The sequence below is a fragment of the Pantherophis guttatus genome, chromosome 7 (genome assembly GCF_059756535.1).
Source record: "Pantherophis guttatus breed Tessera chromosome 7, ASM5975653v1, whole genome shotgun sequence".
Classification (NCBI taxonomy): Eukaryota; Metazoa; Chordata; class Lepidosauria; order Squamata; family Colubridae; genus Pantherophis; species Pantherophis guttatus.
In genome coordinates, this window is record NC_142069.1 from 34,134,412 (window position 1) to 34,151,209 (window position 16,798).

The 16,798-nt window shown below is 40.0% G+C and overlaps 1 protein-coding gene across 3 annotated transcripts in view; it reads left to right on the plus strand.

The window, feature by feature from the left end:
• The window catches only part of GRIN2B (glutamate ionotropic receptor NMDA type subunit 2B), a 367,937-nt gene that overhangs the window by 312,200 nt on the left and 38,939 nt on the right, over window positions 1–16,798 (plus strand). For 2 of the 3 annotated variants that reach the window (XM_034402725.3, XM_034402726.2), the window contains exons 12-13: window positions 2,388–2,626; window positions 7,368–10,980. In XM_034402725.3, coding sequence (XP_034258616.1) covers window positions 2,388–2,626; window positions 7,368–9,266 — 2,138 coding nt within the window. In that variant the 3' untranslated portion in view covers window positions 9,267–10,980. Of the gene's footprint in view, window positions 1–2,387; window positions 2,627–7,367; window positions 10,981–16,798 lie in introns of those variants that run through there. The other variant, XM_034402727.3, reaches the window with a different exon arrangement.

The window sequence follows — 16,798 nt, forward strand, 5'->3', positions numbered from 1 at the left end:
TCAGCCCTAGGAAGGAGGCAATGGCAAACCACTTCTGAAAAACTTTGTCAAGAATCTCCAACAATCAGACATGATTGAATGAAACAAACAAACAAACAAACAAAAGCAAAGAGAGCATTGTGACATTGTGATAGAAGAAATGGTGGTACAAAGATATTTTCAAAATATCTTTGAATAAATAATTTCAGTTCTGGTACACACCCAGATACATAGGTGAATGTAAATGTAATATGACACAGTCAATACATCTTTCAATGCATCTCCTTTGGGTTATACTGTATTCTGCTTTTGAAATCTTCTATCATGCTTTACAAAATTGATGGTAGGTATTCAAGCAACAGTGCTATACACAAATGACATTCTTGTATGGATCACCATAGAAGAACACAACTACCAGTTAAAACTGGTACTAGGAAACGTCAGGTCCTTAAATATGAAACTTATTTATTTATTAAATTTCTATGCCACCCATCCCACTAATATAGTGACTCTAGGTGGCTTACAATATCATAAAAGTGCTAAAATTAGAATAAAAAATTAAAAGGTAAGAATCAAGATGATGGGCAACCTGGGAGTGAGAATCTTCTCTACCTCGCCAGCTACCCCTAACATAGTTGGGGCCCCAGGTCAAGGGGCAGAGCCAAGCTTTTAGGCTCTTCTGGAAGTCCAGGAATGGAGGTGGATCTCACCTCTGGTGGGAGAATATTCCAGAAGTTGGAGACTATAGCAGAAAATGCTCTTCTCCTGGATCTCACCAGCCAAAGTCACCCTCCTGGAGGCTCTTATCAACCAGGAGGGCAAGGATCTAATAAACAAGTATCTGCACTAACAGCCCTGAGGACCCTGTATATTTCCTCAAGTCCAACAGGGTCAAAGTGCTACCAGATAACTGGATAAATATGCTCCTTGGACATCTCCAATGGACCTGCTCCACAGTTGGAATCTAACTGAGAATGAATTCAAGCAGTTTTATCCATCAGGTGCTGGACAAATTCCTCTGCCCTATAAATGTTCATTTGAGCCCTCTTTCCTGAGGAGGGACCAGGTGACCTTAAACATGGCCAACAGGCAGCACTCTGTGGATGCAATAAATGCAAAGAAATAGTGATGTTTCACCACTTTTACTGCCATGAGGCAGGCCTTCATGGCAGCACTCTACCCATTTCTTGACTCTTTTCAACACCCTCAACTCCTCCATGAATGGCAGGAGTGTCAAGAAGGTGATGGGCCTGATCCTGTCCAGGGTTCCAGCCACCTTCTGATTCGAGGCTGTAGCCAGAGCATCCACAAGCCATGCAACAGAGCAACTGGGATATCCCCCACCACCTTCCCCTGGAACCTGAGTCCATCAGTCACTGGGGGAAAACCATTTAAATAGGCTGGGCCTCTCTGCAAAAGGGGTAGCGGTGGAAAATCTCAAGGACATTGAAAATTGACCAAAAGCAAACCTTGAAGAAATACAGTATCTGAGAGATGTACTAACAAAAGATGGCATTAAACCAGACCTTTTTCCACACAAAAGGAAAAGCAATTGCAGATGTATCAAAACTGACATGCCAAAATGAAGTTCAGAGGATCATGGGAATGGTAAATTATGTCTCAAAATGTATTCCCAATGTAGTTGTCCACACCACAAATTTGAGGTCATTACTTTGCAAAGATGCCATCTGGCACTGGACTGATAAGGAATTAAAGTATATAAAGAATACTCCAAATACAGCACCTGTTATGCAATTTTATGATATATATTTTTTTAAAAAAGCAAAACAGCTGCTATTAAACAACTTACTATTCAAGCAGCCGAAGAGACTAACTGAACAGTATTGAATGTTGCATGACCAAGTTATTTTATTTATAAGGAGGGTGATATGAGGAAGGTTGTAGTTATTATCTTAAACCTGCCCATATAATAGAGAATAATAAAAAGTTCCTTGGAATATGTTAAGGTTTTTTTTTTTTTTGTCCCAGGTAAGAGCTGAATCCAAGCTGATTTTTTAAAAAACATCATTGTTCACCCCTTCTGCCATTGCCCCTTTACAAATGAACACAAGTGCCAGTCTTATCCAGCAGGTTGCAGATTCAGCTATGACCTCACAGACACGAATCTTTGATCACCTTTAGCTGTGTGTTCACAAATAATATTTGGCAAGTCTTCATAAGCCCCCTCAGTTCATGGGAAACAGGGAATAATCTCAGAAAAGAAACTTTGTGAGTCACAGGGATAAAGACTGCAAAGCATATTTGTCATTAAGAATGCGTTAAAATACCAAATAAAATTAGTTAAAAATAGAAGTCTCTATTATTCTGATTATCTCACTCACTCATACTCTCTCTCACACACACAAATGGATTTCATGTTTCATTTTTCCCCCCCAACTCTTTTATAGGGGAAATGGAGGAACTAGAAGCTCTCTGGCTCACTGGAATTTGTCACAATGAGAAGAATGAGGTAATGAGTAGTCAGCTGGATATTGACAACATGGCAGGAGTCTTCTATATGTTGGGAGCAGCCATGGCCCTCAGCCTCATCACCTTCATCTGTGAACATCTCTTTTACTGGCAATTTCGCCATTGCTTCATGGGGGTCTGTTCTGGCAAGCCTGGTGTTGTCTTCTCCATCAGCAGGGTGAGTGTATGCAATGTAATACAGGGATTACAATACAGTGGTGTATTTAGTTCAGCATAAAACTGAGGGTGACATTTGATCATTGAGCATGCATTTGAAATTGGATAGAGCTAGATCAAAGAAGTGGATAAAAGAAGTAAATTAAAACAAAACTATTGTCTCTAAATTAATCTTCATGAATTTAAGAGCGTCCTTCTTTTATCACATTTAAAATCATGGTTTGATAACAACTTATGAATGACCAATAGAGTAGCACTTACGGCCTTGGGAGGCTGCATGTGGTCCTTGGGCCATAGGTTGCACATCCCTTGCTTAAAAAAAGAGAAATATCTTTACCTCTTTGCAGCAAGCAGCAGAGCCCTGCACAAAACAGCTGAGAGCAAATCAGCTGAGAATTGGGAGGCTGATCCGATCAACTTGTGCTAATTAGGTTGTGCTGAAGCTGAAAGGAGCTGTTTTTTCTTGCTGTTTGCTTGCAAGAAGGTAACTGCTCCCAGAGGCAGAGGCCAAAGGGTGGGGGCCAGTAGGTGAGTGGGGCTACATTTGGTATATAAGACGCACCTAAACTTTCACCCCCTTTTAGGGGGGAAAAAGGTGCGTCTTATATTCCGAAAAATACGGTATATCTCGTTTTGATTATAAAATTATAAAGTTAATTCAAAATACGTTAAAATATCATATTATGTAACCAGAAAAATCAAATTCAGATATTGAACAAAAGATGGCAATTAATTTTGCTTGGGAAAGATATGTTATATACAGTGTTACAGTATGTTCTGTTTTCTTTGTCACAATTGCTGAGGAAGGACTGGAGCAAGTAGGACTTTGTAGGTCACAAGCTGTGATCCAAATGAATAAAAAAAACTGGGCTGAGCAGAGGGAAAGGAGATTGTGCCAAGTGAACTAATACATTGTACTTGGCTTGACAGTTTCTTGATTCCTGAGTGAACAAATCTCAGGACGGTACCCAAGAACATCTACAAAGTGTAAGGCTGGCCTCATTTAGGGTATTATAAGTAAGAAGGAGCATCTTGAATCAGAATTAGAAGCTAAATAGATCATAGATCAATTGACCATAGATCAATTATCAGTCTCATCATTCAAAAAATATATATGACAATGGAATTGAAGGTAGTCAGAGCTTCAGAGTAATCTTTTAGTACATTTTAGTAGTAATATTTTGAGAGAGGTAACAAGATAATGGTAGGCAGTGACCTGGTAGACTTTATTATTCAGAAAAAAATGAAATATGTCACATGTAAATTAAGAACAACATTCCTGGCAAGAACAAAAATGTAGATATTGGAAATAAATGCATGTTTTAAGATCATTTTGAGCAGAACCTCTAATCTACCAGAATATTTGCTCAAGTTCGATGCTTGAGTGCTTTCATATGGCATGACATATGAGCTCGGTTTCGCCTCCCACATTATTTAACATCTATATGAAATTTCTGAGAGAACTAATCTAATAGTGGTATCCAACCCAAAACAAATCTATTGAGGTCTTAAACTGATGCTCGAAGGCTGTCATAAACTGGATAAGATGAAACAAATTCAAATTAATTCCTGCCAAACAGAGTTACTGCTGGTCAATTGACATTATGACTATCCAGTAACATCAGCCCTTGATAGGGTTGCATTACCCTGGAGATAATCTGTGATTTGGTTCTGCTACAGCAGCAGCTAGAAGTTGTGTCCAGGGAATCTTTGGCTGGTGTGCCAAGAATGTATGTATGTATGTATGTATGTATGTATGTATGTATGTATGTATAAAATCAATATAGCAGTCTATCTCACAAAACATGACTCTGGACAGAATACAAACATAATAACAATTTAAAAAAATTCAAACATGAATAAAAAACAAACCCGTATATTGAAGGAAAAAACAATCACTTGACATCAGACAGCCACCTTGCAAGCTCACCATGGCATTCCCAAGGCTTATGGAAGAATCACATTTTAATGGTGTTCCAGAGGGCTAGCCTCACCTCAGAGGGAAAGATGTTCAGAAGGTGAGGGCCAAATCAAAAAAAGGCAACCTGAATTGGACCCTGAAGCAAACTGGTAGCCAGTGCAGGTCATGGACATAGGTGTAATGTGCACCACCATAATATCTGCATAGCTGCACTCTGCACCAGCTGAAGCTTTCAGATGCTCTTCAAGGATAGACCAATGTAGAGTGTTTTATAATCCATCCCGTATGTGACCAAAGCATGAGTAACTGAGTTGTAAAGTTTTATAGTCCAGGAAGGGGCACAACTCAAGAAGCCTTCTCTGGACCCGGCCGTTTTGGCAAACTATCGTCCGGTCTCCAACCTTCGCTTTGTTGCGAAGGTTGTGGAGAGTGTGGTTGTGCGACAGCTCCCACAGTTCCTGGATGAAACCGTCTATCTAGATCCGTGCCAGTCCGGCTTCAGGACTGGGTACAGCACGGAGATGGCATTGGTCGCATTGGTGGATGATCTCTGGAGGGCTCGGGACAGGGGTTGTTCCTCTGTTCTGGTCCTGTTAGACCTCTCAGCGGCTTTTGATACCATCGACCATGGTATCATGCTGCGCCGGCTGGAGGGACTGGGGGTGGGAGGCACCGTGTTGCGGTGGTTCTCCTCCTATCTCTCTGACCGGTCGCAGTCTGTGTTGGCAGGGGGGCAGAGGTCGACCTCGAGGCGCCTTGCTTGCGGGGTGCCGCAAGGGTCGGTCCTCTCGCCGCTCCTGTTCAACATTTATGTGAAGCTGCTGGGTGAGATCATCCGTGGTTTTGGGGTGCGATGCCATCTGTACGCTGATGACACTCAGCTGTACATTTCCACCCCAGACCACCCCAATGATGCCCTCAAAGTGATGTCCCAGTGTCTGGAGGCCGTGCGGGTCTGGATGGGGAGGAACAGGCTTCGGCTCAACCCTTCCAAGACCGAGTGGCTGTGGATGCCGGCGTCCCGGTATAGCCAGCTGGTGCCATCGCTGGCTATTGGGGGCGAGTCACTGACCCCCACAGAGGGGGCTCGCAACTTGGGCGTCCTCCTGGACACACGGCTGTCTTTAGAAGAGCATATGACGGCCGTGGCCAGGGGGGCTTTTTATCAGGTTCGCCTGATACGCCAGTTGCGCCCCTTTCTGGATCGGGACTCCTTGTGCACAGTCACTCATGCCTTGGTTATGTCACGCCTGGACTACTGTAACGCTCTCTACATGGGGCTCCCCCTGAGGAGCACCCGGAGGCTCCAGCTGGTGCAGAATGCGGCCGCGTGGGTGATTATGGGAGCGACGTGGCGCTCCCACGTAACACCTCTCCTGCGCGAGCTGCATTGGCTCCCGGTGGTCTTCCGGGTGCGCTTTAAGGTGTTGGTTCTCATCTTTAAAGCGCTCCATGGCTTAGGGCCAGGGTATTTGCGAGACCGCCTCTGCTACCGATAACCTCCCACCGGCCAATACGCTCTCACAGACAGGGCCTCCTCGGGGTGCCGTCGGTCAGGCAATGTCGGCTGGCGGCCCCCAGGGGGCGAGCCTTCTCTGTGGGGGCACCCGCCCTGTGGAATGAGCTGCCTCCTGGAATACGATAAATTAATAAATAAATAAATAAATAAACAACTGGCACACACCATGAAGCTATTCAAAGGATATCTTATACATGACTGCTACCTGCCAAAGACAGTAAAGTTTCAGCTCCAGAAGGCTCCAAAACTCAGTGCCACTTAATCTTCAGGGTTCAGCTCATCCAGGTTACTCATCCAGGTCCCCACAGTCTCCAAACACCGAGACATCAACATCATTGCTTAGCTAGGCAGAAGTAGAGGTATATAACTGTAAATCATCAGCGTACTGATGTATGGACTTTCCTTGCTCAAGAAGCCTTGATGACAACATCTAAAATTTTGATCATTTCACAATTTGTCTACCGCAATATCCTGAAATTGGGGGTACCTTTGAAACTAACTTGTAAGCTACTGTACACCTGGGGCAAAATAACACATTTGATTAGTCAAGTCAATCTGTTTATTTCTAATCCTAAAATCAGTTGATTTTTGGACTCAATAATTTATAAAGTCTTATACAGTATGCTGTAGTACAGGGATACACCAGAGACTTCTTTTCAAGTTTGATTCTGCCCATCCAGTCCAAATATTAAGAGACGGCCTGCTAAGTCACCCACTTCATGTAAATAACACAGGTGTGGGATTGTCTCTTGGGTGATCCTTTCTTCACACAATGTACTGTCCCTGTACTCAGTTCGGCGCAGCCCTTCATATATTTTTGAAGGTCTTTAAAAGCCAATTTATTTCAATGAGGTTTTGGTTTATAGATTGATTCTGGTTGGCTTTCTGATTTTATATTAAGTATTGGTGTTTTTCTTGTCTTGTTCTTTTACTCCTGTGTTTATTATTGTACATTCATCAGAATAATTTTGATTGATGCTCTTTAGCAAACCTTGTAAATAAAGAAATAGATCCCCAAATATAAAGGAACTAAAGCACAAGTAGGGGTAAAAAGTGAAATAATGGTTGTAGTAGTGGCAAAAGAATTAATGATCTGAATCAATGTATACAAATGCATATGGTCCTTCTCTCTGAAATGAGAACAACTCCAAAGGAAATATGTTGCCCAATTGAAAGTGATACCGTAAGAAACTTTGAAATATAAAATCTTATTTACCAAAAAACATTTTCCCAACTTCCAGCTCTGTAGCTTCTCTGCTAAGCTTCTCTGTTAACCTTTTTTCCCTCTTTTTCCCATTTCAGGGTATTTACAGCTGCATCCATGGAGTGGCTATTGAAGACCGTCAATCTTCTATGAATTCTCCTACTGCCACCATGAACAATACCCATTCTAATATTTTGCGTCTGCTCCGAACAGCAAAGAACATGGCTAACCTTTCAGGTGTCAATGGATCACCACAAAGTGCCCTGGATTTCATCCGCCGTGAATCATCAGTTTATGATATCTCTGAACATCGCCGTAGCTTCACCCACTCTGATTGCAAGTCTTATAATAACCCCCCTTGTGAGGAAAATCTTTTCAGTGATTATATTAGTGAGGTAGAAAGGACTTTCGGCAATCTACAATTGAAAGAAAGTAATGTTTATCAAGACCATTATCATCATCATCATCGCCCCCATAGCATTGGTAGTACCAGTTCTATTGATGGACTATATGACTGTGATAATCCACCTTTCTCTTCCCAGTCTCGATCCATCAGTAAAAAGCCACTAGATATTGGTTTACCACCAGCCAAGCATGGCCAGTTAGGTGACCTTTATGGCAAGCTGTCATTCAAGAGTGATCGATATAGTGGAGGAGGGGCACATGATGATTTAATCCGTTCAGATGTTTCAGACATATCCACTCATACGGTAACATATGGCAACATTGAAGGCAATGCAGCAAAGCGGAGAAAACAGCAATATAAAGATAGTTTAAAGAAACGCCCAGCCTCAGCTAAATCTCGGAGAGAATTCGATGAAATTGAACTGGCCTATCGACGGCGTCCCCGTTCCCCTGATCACAAGCGCTACTTTAGAGACAAGGAAGGGCTAAGGGATTTCTATTTGGACCAATTCCGGGCTAAGGAAAACTCACCACATTGGGAACATGTAGATCTGACAGATATCTATAAAGAACGGGGTGATGACTTTAAGCGTGACACTCTAGGGGGAACAGGGACGTGTACAAATAGGACCCATCACAAACATGGGTCAGGGGAATTTGGAGTAAACAATGAGCACAAGCACAGTGTTGTGAGTGGGGTACCAGTGCCATGGGAAAAAAACCTTACCAATCTTGATTGGGAGGAACGGCCAGGGTCTAATTATTGCCGCAGTTGCCCATCTAAGCTGCATAACTACACCCCAGCTGTGGTGGGGCAGAACTCCACCCGTCAGCCATGCATCCGGTGTGAAGCTTGCAAGAAGGCAGGCAACCTCTATGATATCAGTGAGGACAACTCCCTTCAAGAGCTGGATCAGCCATCTGCTCCTGTGCCAGTGGCAACCAGCACCTCCACCACCAAGTACCCTCAGAGCCCTTCCAACTCTGCCTCCAAGGTGCAGAAAAAGAATCGCAACAAGCTCCGCCGGCAGCACTCCTATGACACATTTGTGGATCTGCAGAAGGAAGAAGCAGCCTTGGCCCCACGCAGTGTGAGCTTAAAGGACAAAGGCCGCTTTTTGGAGGGAAGCCCTTATGCTCATATGTTTGAAATGCCAGCAAGCGAGTCCACTTTTGCCAACAACAAGTCCTCACTGCCTGCCACCAGCCACCACCACCACAACAATCCTGGCATTAGTGGTGGTTATATGCTAAGCAAGTCTCTCTACCCCGATCGGGTCACTCAAAACCCTTTCATCCCCACTTTTGGGGATGACCAGTGCTTGCTCCATGGCAGCAAATCCTATTTCTTCAGGCAGCCTGTGGTGGCAGGAGGGCCCAAGGCCAGGCCAGACTTCCGAGCCATTGTCACCACCAACAAGCCAGTGGTCTCAGCTCTTCATGGAGCTGTGCCAGCCCGTTTCCAGAAGGACATCTGTATAGGGAACCAGTCCAACCCCTGTGTGCCTAACAACAAAAACCCCAGGGCTTTCAATGGCTCTAGCAATGGGCATGTTTATGAGAAACTTTCTAGTATTGAATCTGATGTCTGAGTGATGGGAAAAAAGCATGGGAGGGGATGGTGCAGGAAATGCAAAGCATGGGAGGGGCAAGTGGTGGGTTTAGTCCTAGCTCCCATTTGCTACTCTTCTGCTACTGTTTCTTTCCTTTTTTTTAATTTTTAAAAAAGTGGAATATTGGAGTTCTGCTTAGGCAGAGCTGATGAGAAGTGCCACTTCTTTCTTTCCCCACACCTGAACTCCTAATTATCTCTTTTCATTTCCCTACTCACATTTCCATTCCTGACCATCACATGTCAGAGCTTACTAGCTTAGCTTGTGTTTTCACAGTTGGAAAGACAGGGCATGGATCAGGTGAGGTCAGCACATGGGTAGGGGCAATACCCCAATACAGAATTGGGGTTTTCTTAGCAGCAAACAGGGATGGTTAGTACTGATATGAAGATACCATATATGGTAAAGAGCAGAGGAAAGAAAGATTAGTTCTTTTTACATTTGTACTTTTTAAAAAAATGTGAGATACAACTAATGTGGAATTTATTTAATGAAATACATTCAGTTCTTTTATAAAGACTTTAGGGAAAGGGTAAAATTTGAAGTTGCATAGATACATCCTTGAATACGGTATATCTTGTGGAAAAAGGCGGTGTCGAGATCTGCTTGGAAGTTCAGTTACGGAAGTCCAGCAAGGCCATTTCTGAAGGATGGGCTGAAATTACAGAAGCTAGGACAAGTGAGAACAGGAAACTCTTACCAAGAGTCTTGAGAAAATTAAAAGGTGGGATCCCAGGGTGGGGAATCTGTCTGATTTTCTCTACTCATGAAAACTCATTGTTAATTTTGAAACCATAAACTTTTGGATGTAAATTGATTTGTGCACAGCTCTCTTAAATAATGATTTACATCAAATACAGACAACAAAAATAAAACCAATGTAACATCACTGAAGTATTTTTCTTACACACCCCAGCAGAACAAGCCTCTGCAATGTGGATGAATAAAAAGGCTGAACAATTAGAAAAGAAGGCTGGCAGCTCCATAAACTCCACTGTTCTTTTAATGAATTAAATGTGGAAGGGAGATTTCTCAACTGCCATGTCCTTGTTTCTCTTGCAAAAGGAGATTTTGAGAGACTACAGAAAAAGGCTTTCTCTGCTGTTGGAGTTGAGTAGAAAGTGCAGGAGGTGGTGCTGCTGGTGGGGAGAATAGGACCAGCACAACTCATACCATGTGTATATGTATATTTATTGAATATATACTTATATTTGATAACTATAGTGTTGTGGAACTATGGCTTGTCTTCCACAGGGCATGAGGAGATGAAATACCAGTTCCCACAGTTGCTGTAGTGGGGATCAGAAAGCAGAGTTAGCAAGAAGCAAGAAAGTTAAGAGGAGGCCAGGAGATGCTAAATAGGAAAAGTAGTATTATTTAGCAGCATTAGAGTTGTTCTGGACCTCTTCTCGGTGTAATGCAGTTATTGCTTGCAGCAGTTTTTTCTCTCAAAGAGGAATAATTGGAAATGTGAGTAGAACTACTTAAAGTGAGATTGTTTCATTTACATCAGGAACCCTCAGGTAAGAGCAACAGACTAACTGTTGCCTCCCAAATATGTGGCAAAACATCTCACTTTTTCCTGGGTCTGTTGATCTGCTTTCCTAACAAAACAAGAGGGCAGAAGTATCTCTTCTGAAAGAGCTGGCAGATTGCAATTGAACTGAATAAATGGAGAGGCACAAGCTCTGAACTCTGGAAGCAGCTGTTCTTTTTTGAGCCACATTTCTTGCGACTGATTCTCCTTTCATGTCCTTTCATCCACACCCCATTGGGCTTTATATTTTTAATATATTTGCTGCATTGAAGCCATTGGAAGGCACTGTCTTTTGGTAGAGAGGGTAAATATGGGCTTGAACTTTATTAGGTTATGGAAGGAGTGATATCTGGAAGAGCAGAATGCCTTTTACTTCGTTTTCCTTGTCCCTCTCAAAAAAGCTACTTTCCTAGCAGTCTGCAGCACACAATGTAACTGATGAATTCTTTAACAAAGGGCACTTGGGAAGGCATTCATCTCATTTGTAAATTGAGATTTTTTTTTTCTATTGCATTTTGTATAAAACTAGTGCTTCTCTTCTTGTGAATATTCAGGTTTTGAGAGGATATGGGTTTTTAGTTGTTGCATTTTCCCCAACAGTTTTCAGTCTTTGTATATGGAAGTAGCTTTATGTTGGCCCATACCATTACAAATGGGAAATAATAAGAGAAAACTGCATGTATTGAATACCTCTTTCTAAATCACACTTGTCACATTTTTCCTCATGTTTAGAAAATGGCAATGGATCATCTTAAACCTTACTAGCAAGGCTTTCATGTTCCTTGCTTGATTATAAACTCATAATCTTTATCTGGAATCTGGGCCCTGAAGCATTGTGCTGTTTTCCTTCAGATGGAGTAAATTCATTTTGAATGTTCAGTTTAAATTGCACCCAAATTACGGAACTTCTCCAAAGTTATATTAGCTTGGAAAGCTTGGGACTGGGAAATCTCTCAATTAACAATTAGTACTTAAAATTTATTAAGCAGCTGGGTTTGATCCTAGTGATGAGCGTGCCTCTGGGTCGCTCCCTTTCTCAGCTGAAACCAAAAATATTAGTATTGTAGAACTTCAAGAAAAAAATTCACTAAAAAGCAAGCCAAAAAAGATATTAACTGAACTCTCAGAATGATTTTAGATGTATATTTGGGGTATAGGTTTACTCTGGTTTTAATTTTCTTGCAATCTAGCTCAGTTTGAATATTAAATTCACATGTTTACACTATAGCTAAGATTTGATAATATTAAATTACCAATGTTAATTTGCGTGCACAGAGCATGAAACATGTCTGCTTAAAGATGAGTAGAAATGTTGGGGGACTTTCAATAACAGTTAATAAGAAGGTATTGTGTCTACTGCTTTAATATAAGAAATTAGCCTCTTGATCTCTCCATCTATCTTGAACATCTTATTTTTCTTTCTATTTAAATTTGACCAAGAAGAAGAAGGTTGGTTCAACCACATACATAGGTTATGTTTTAATTATTATTATTATTATTTTATAATTTAAAGTTCTGGATATTATTCCACTAAAAATATCAAATGTGGACATGATGGAAAATTTTAGCTGCAGGTGCTGTTTATGGAGACAGTGATGTCAGTTGTTTAACTTGCCAAAAATACATGAAACTTTGTATAATACACACACAAAATTGTATGTTCATCATTTAAGAAACTCAGTTTCCTCCTCCTGCTTAGAAAAATGGGATGTGTTCTTCAGTTTTCTCATTGCATAAACTTGATTTCCCCCGTGAACTAAGATTCATTGTCTTCTGCTTGGGTGAGTGGTTCTGCACCTGAACATACATAATTGACATTTTTGCTATTCAAATGCTTTAGGAGAATGTATTGAAATACTTTCTTAATACTAATTCTAGAGCCATGACCGTACATATGTTGTAAATGTGTAAGGAGATAAGGGATGTGAAGTTGTTTTTCTTTTTTTAAAAATGGCAGATTTTCCAAGCTGTTTAACTGAGTATGGCATGCTGCCAGACCACTTATTCTGGCATTCTATAACAGATGTGATATAATGTCTGCCAATGTAGCAATACACCATCTTATGTTATATCTTGCCATAATGTGTGGTGCTTCAGGAATATGGTGAGTGGGATATTTTGTATGTCATCAAAAACATCAGAGAAAATGTGTTGCCTTGTTTCAACGCTAATCTACTGGTTTTAAAACTTTTCCTGAAATTGTCTTCTAATAGGTAATCTTCTATTTGCAAAAATCCAACATAATTTCAATTTGGAGTCAAATGTTTTTTTAACACTGCTCATGGCAAGGAGGGAGGAAGAATGAGTAAAACCCCAGATTTCTTCATTTAAATCTGCAAGATATTCCAGGACTTCTAAATGAAGCCATTAACATGATACTGATAAACTGATTACTTTCTTTTTCTTTAGGTTATTATTATATAGAAACTAGAACAGGCATGTATGAGTTCCTTTACATCATATAGCATAGCATTCTTGCCAGAAAAAGCTAGTATGTTGTTTATGCTTATTTCCCATCTGCTGCAAAATGGGACTTCTGTTGGTTCCGGCCCATTTTGTCCACCGGATGACCAGGAGCTCAGGTTCCTGACATCAAAAGAAGAGGGAAATAAACTTTTCTTATCTGCTTTTATGTCCTCTCCTGTAAGTGCTTCCCTGCAATTGAACATACTAGGTTTGTCCAAGTGTTCATGTCTATTGTCCTGCTGGACACTGCTCCAATATGAAGAACATATTAATGGGACATCAGCTTTGTCCCTCAAGGGCTTATTTCCCGTTTGTAGCCAAATAGGCTTTTAAGCCATAATCCCCATTCTTAATATTCCTTACATCCTCACCACTGGAAAGGTTGGTTGTGGTTATAATTACCAGTTAGAGATCCAGCTTCATTTCCATTTTTGGAACCTGTCAAACTAAACCTCAAACAAAGCTCAAGCATCTCATAGGCAGTAATTCTGAAGCCACTTTTTAGGTTTTAAATGTTCCCGGATTATATTGCTGTACAATAATATGATTTATTATATTATCCTAAAGACTACATGCATACATCTTTATAAAAGGGAGATATGCTTTATTAGTAAGTCCACTGAATGTCAAAACTTAATAAGATGAAGAAATGTCAATTCGTATAACCAGAACAATAACAGACTAATAGCCAATGGAGGCAAGGGGCATGCCTCTTCTAAATGAGTTATATTTTAGACTTGTTTCCTGAAATTCTTGAAGAGTACAAAAATCAACATTTGAATTAAATTGATGAACTTCAGAGTAACCTTTGTTGCTCTTTTTCGTGATGAATTAGTCGGCTGAATGGATCCAGAGGGTGGTTTGTATGTGACGAAACGGATGTGTATGCTAACTTAACACATATTTACCATACCACTACAAAGTTATTCGAAATAAATTTTTACTCATGATTTTTTTTTTTTTTTACCATAGGCCAATTTAAATTTGGATCCAATCAATCAAGCCAGCATGGCAAATTGATAATTCAAACTATTCAAAAGAAAAAATGCTGATATTATAAGTCAGTTATTACATAATTCATTTAACTTATGACAAATGCTAGGTTAAATTCTTTGAACACCCAACCATATTGAGTCAACTGTGTTACCGTCATAATAAGCTCTGGTACAGATGAAAATAATTGAATATAAAAATGTATATCTTAAAACCCCCTGAGTATGCATGGGCACATTCCAAACATAAAATTCACTATTTTTCTTGATTCGTTATAATTTAATTTTTTTTCAAAGCAGAAACAATGCAACATTTCTTAACATTGTTACTAATGTTATGTATTCATGTTGTGCCATAAATATCATCCGCTTATTTAACTGCGGTTATATGTAGATATATATGTACATATGTATAGAGGCTTATTATAGCGTTATATTCAGGTTGGGGGAAGAGGGTAATTTTTTATATGTACAGTATTTCCTTATTAAGCAAAGGCATGGGGTAGGGGAAGGGGAGTTGACTTATGAGTTGTGGTTTTCCTTGATCTGTGGTGTTTGAAGTTGTTTCAGTGATTGCTTTTGCCAGTTTGGGAAATTTATCTGGATGTTCTATATGTGTGCTAAGAAAGGGACTCATGTTAGGGGAGGTTGGGGCTAGTGTTGGGAGGGGAGGAAAGGGTGTTAATAGTTTCCTTAATTAGAACATGTATTGATTGCTAGAGACTATAAGTTTGAGATGATATATTTGAAACACCAGACAAGCTCCTACTTCAGGGCCATCTACTCTTCTTCTTCCCACTAAACATTATGATTGTTTCTCTTTTCCATGTTCTGGGCTGTTAGTAGCATTCACTATCTCAAGACCTGTGGGTTTTTAATTCATAGTCTCTATCTCTTGTTCATTTTTTTTTAAAAAAAATTTTTGCCAAGAGGTTTCCTGTTTTAATAGCCTCCCTTTTTTCACCGGGGATAAAATTCTTGATCAATTGAACATCCATCCTAGCAGCTCTCTTCTCATGTTCAGATACTCCCATTTTCCCTTCAAAATCTTTAGAATCTTTGATGTCCTTCATCTCTTCCCTCCCACCCCATCCCCCTTCTTTGGTAGCTATGTTCACCCAAACAAATGTGTGTGTTTGTGAAACACACACATTCAAATCACAGAAATGAGAAAACACAGTGAAAATACAGAGTGGATTTAAGATTGGAATTGGACTGGAACTTTGAATCCTTTCTCAGTTTGAGTTTTCTATGTGTCCTGGGACTGTGTATTATTGTTCAATATACAATACAGGACTGTTGTATACAACCATGATTGCAACCTTACTTTTCTTATTCATTATCCTCATTACTCATAATATACCAATATCTACTTCCTTGAAGTTTATTGCTATCTGTGTTAAGATAATAGCCAATATTACAATTCAGCTAGTTAGATAATGGCACAAAGAAACACTAATATGTTTAACTTGTGACTGTGATAAATACTTGAAATTATTATAAAATTAAGGCATGAACAAGTAGAGAGATGGTTTCTTATTGTGTACCTTTCCTTCTTTTGTAAAATGTCAATCAATAATTTGAGACCAGGGCCTCTTATATTGCCTGAGAAAAAGTATAAGATTGCCTCTTCACCATCACTCCATTCATGTTTAAAAATTGATATACTGTAGTTGACCTTAAGCCATGATAGTAGAATATGATCTTTTGATCACAGTTCAGATTATGCTAGGCAGGCTGTCTGAAACATTTAGGCTATTTCCATATGATATTAATTAATTCCACAGTGAATCTCTTAATTGGAAGACAATCTTTAATTGTTTTCACTTCTGTCAGCCTCATAACACCAGGTAGGCAATGTTGTGAATCAATCCGTTCTCACTGATGTTGACCAATAGGAGAGTTAGAAATGTGATTTCATCGGTATTTCGCATCATCAATTGTCGCAACTCTGGAATAATGAAAATTCCCCTGTCCTTACTTCAAATAAAAAGAAAATAAATTGCTAACACCCACCACTATACATTTTCTTTACATAATGTGGATATATATTGGACTATCTGCAAACAAAACAAACAGGGCAGTTGTTACTCATACAATGAAACAGTTTCAGGTACTTTCTGAAAAAATACCTATGATGTTGGAAACATATACATTTTCCCTGAAAATAAGACCCTGTCTTATATTTTTATGAACCCTGAAATAAGTGCTTGGCCTTATTGCCATGTGATCAAAAGCCCGATTGGGCTTATTATCAGGGGATGTCTTATTTGGGGGGAAAAGTCCTCAATTGGGTAAGAATTTAAGAATTTAATTAAAAAAGAAAGATAAAAGAATTTGCTTGATATTTGAATAAAGAGTGAGGATAACTGAAACAGATTTTATAAGGATTAGGGAAATACCTGGAAGTTGCCTACAAGAATTAAGATCATGTTCTCTGATAATGTTGGTTGTATTCCTTTCCTAAGGAATGACTAGTTTGTGTCCAGGAACCAGGTAGCATGGTAAAGCAACCG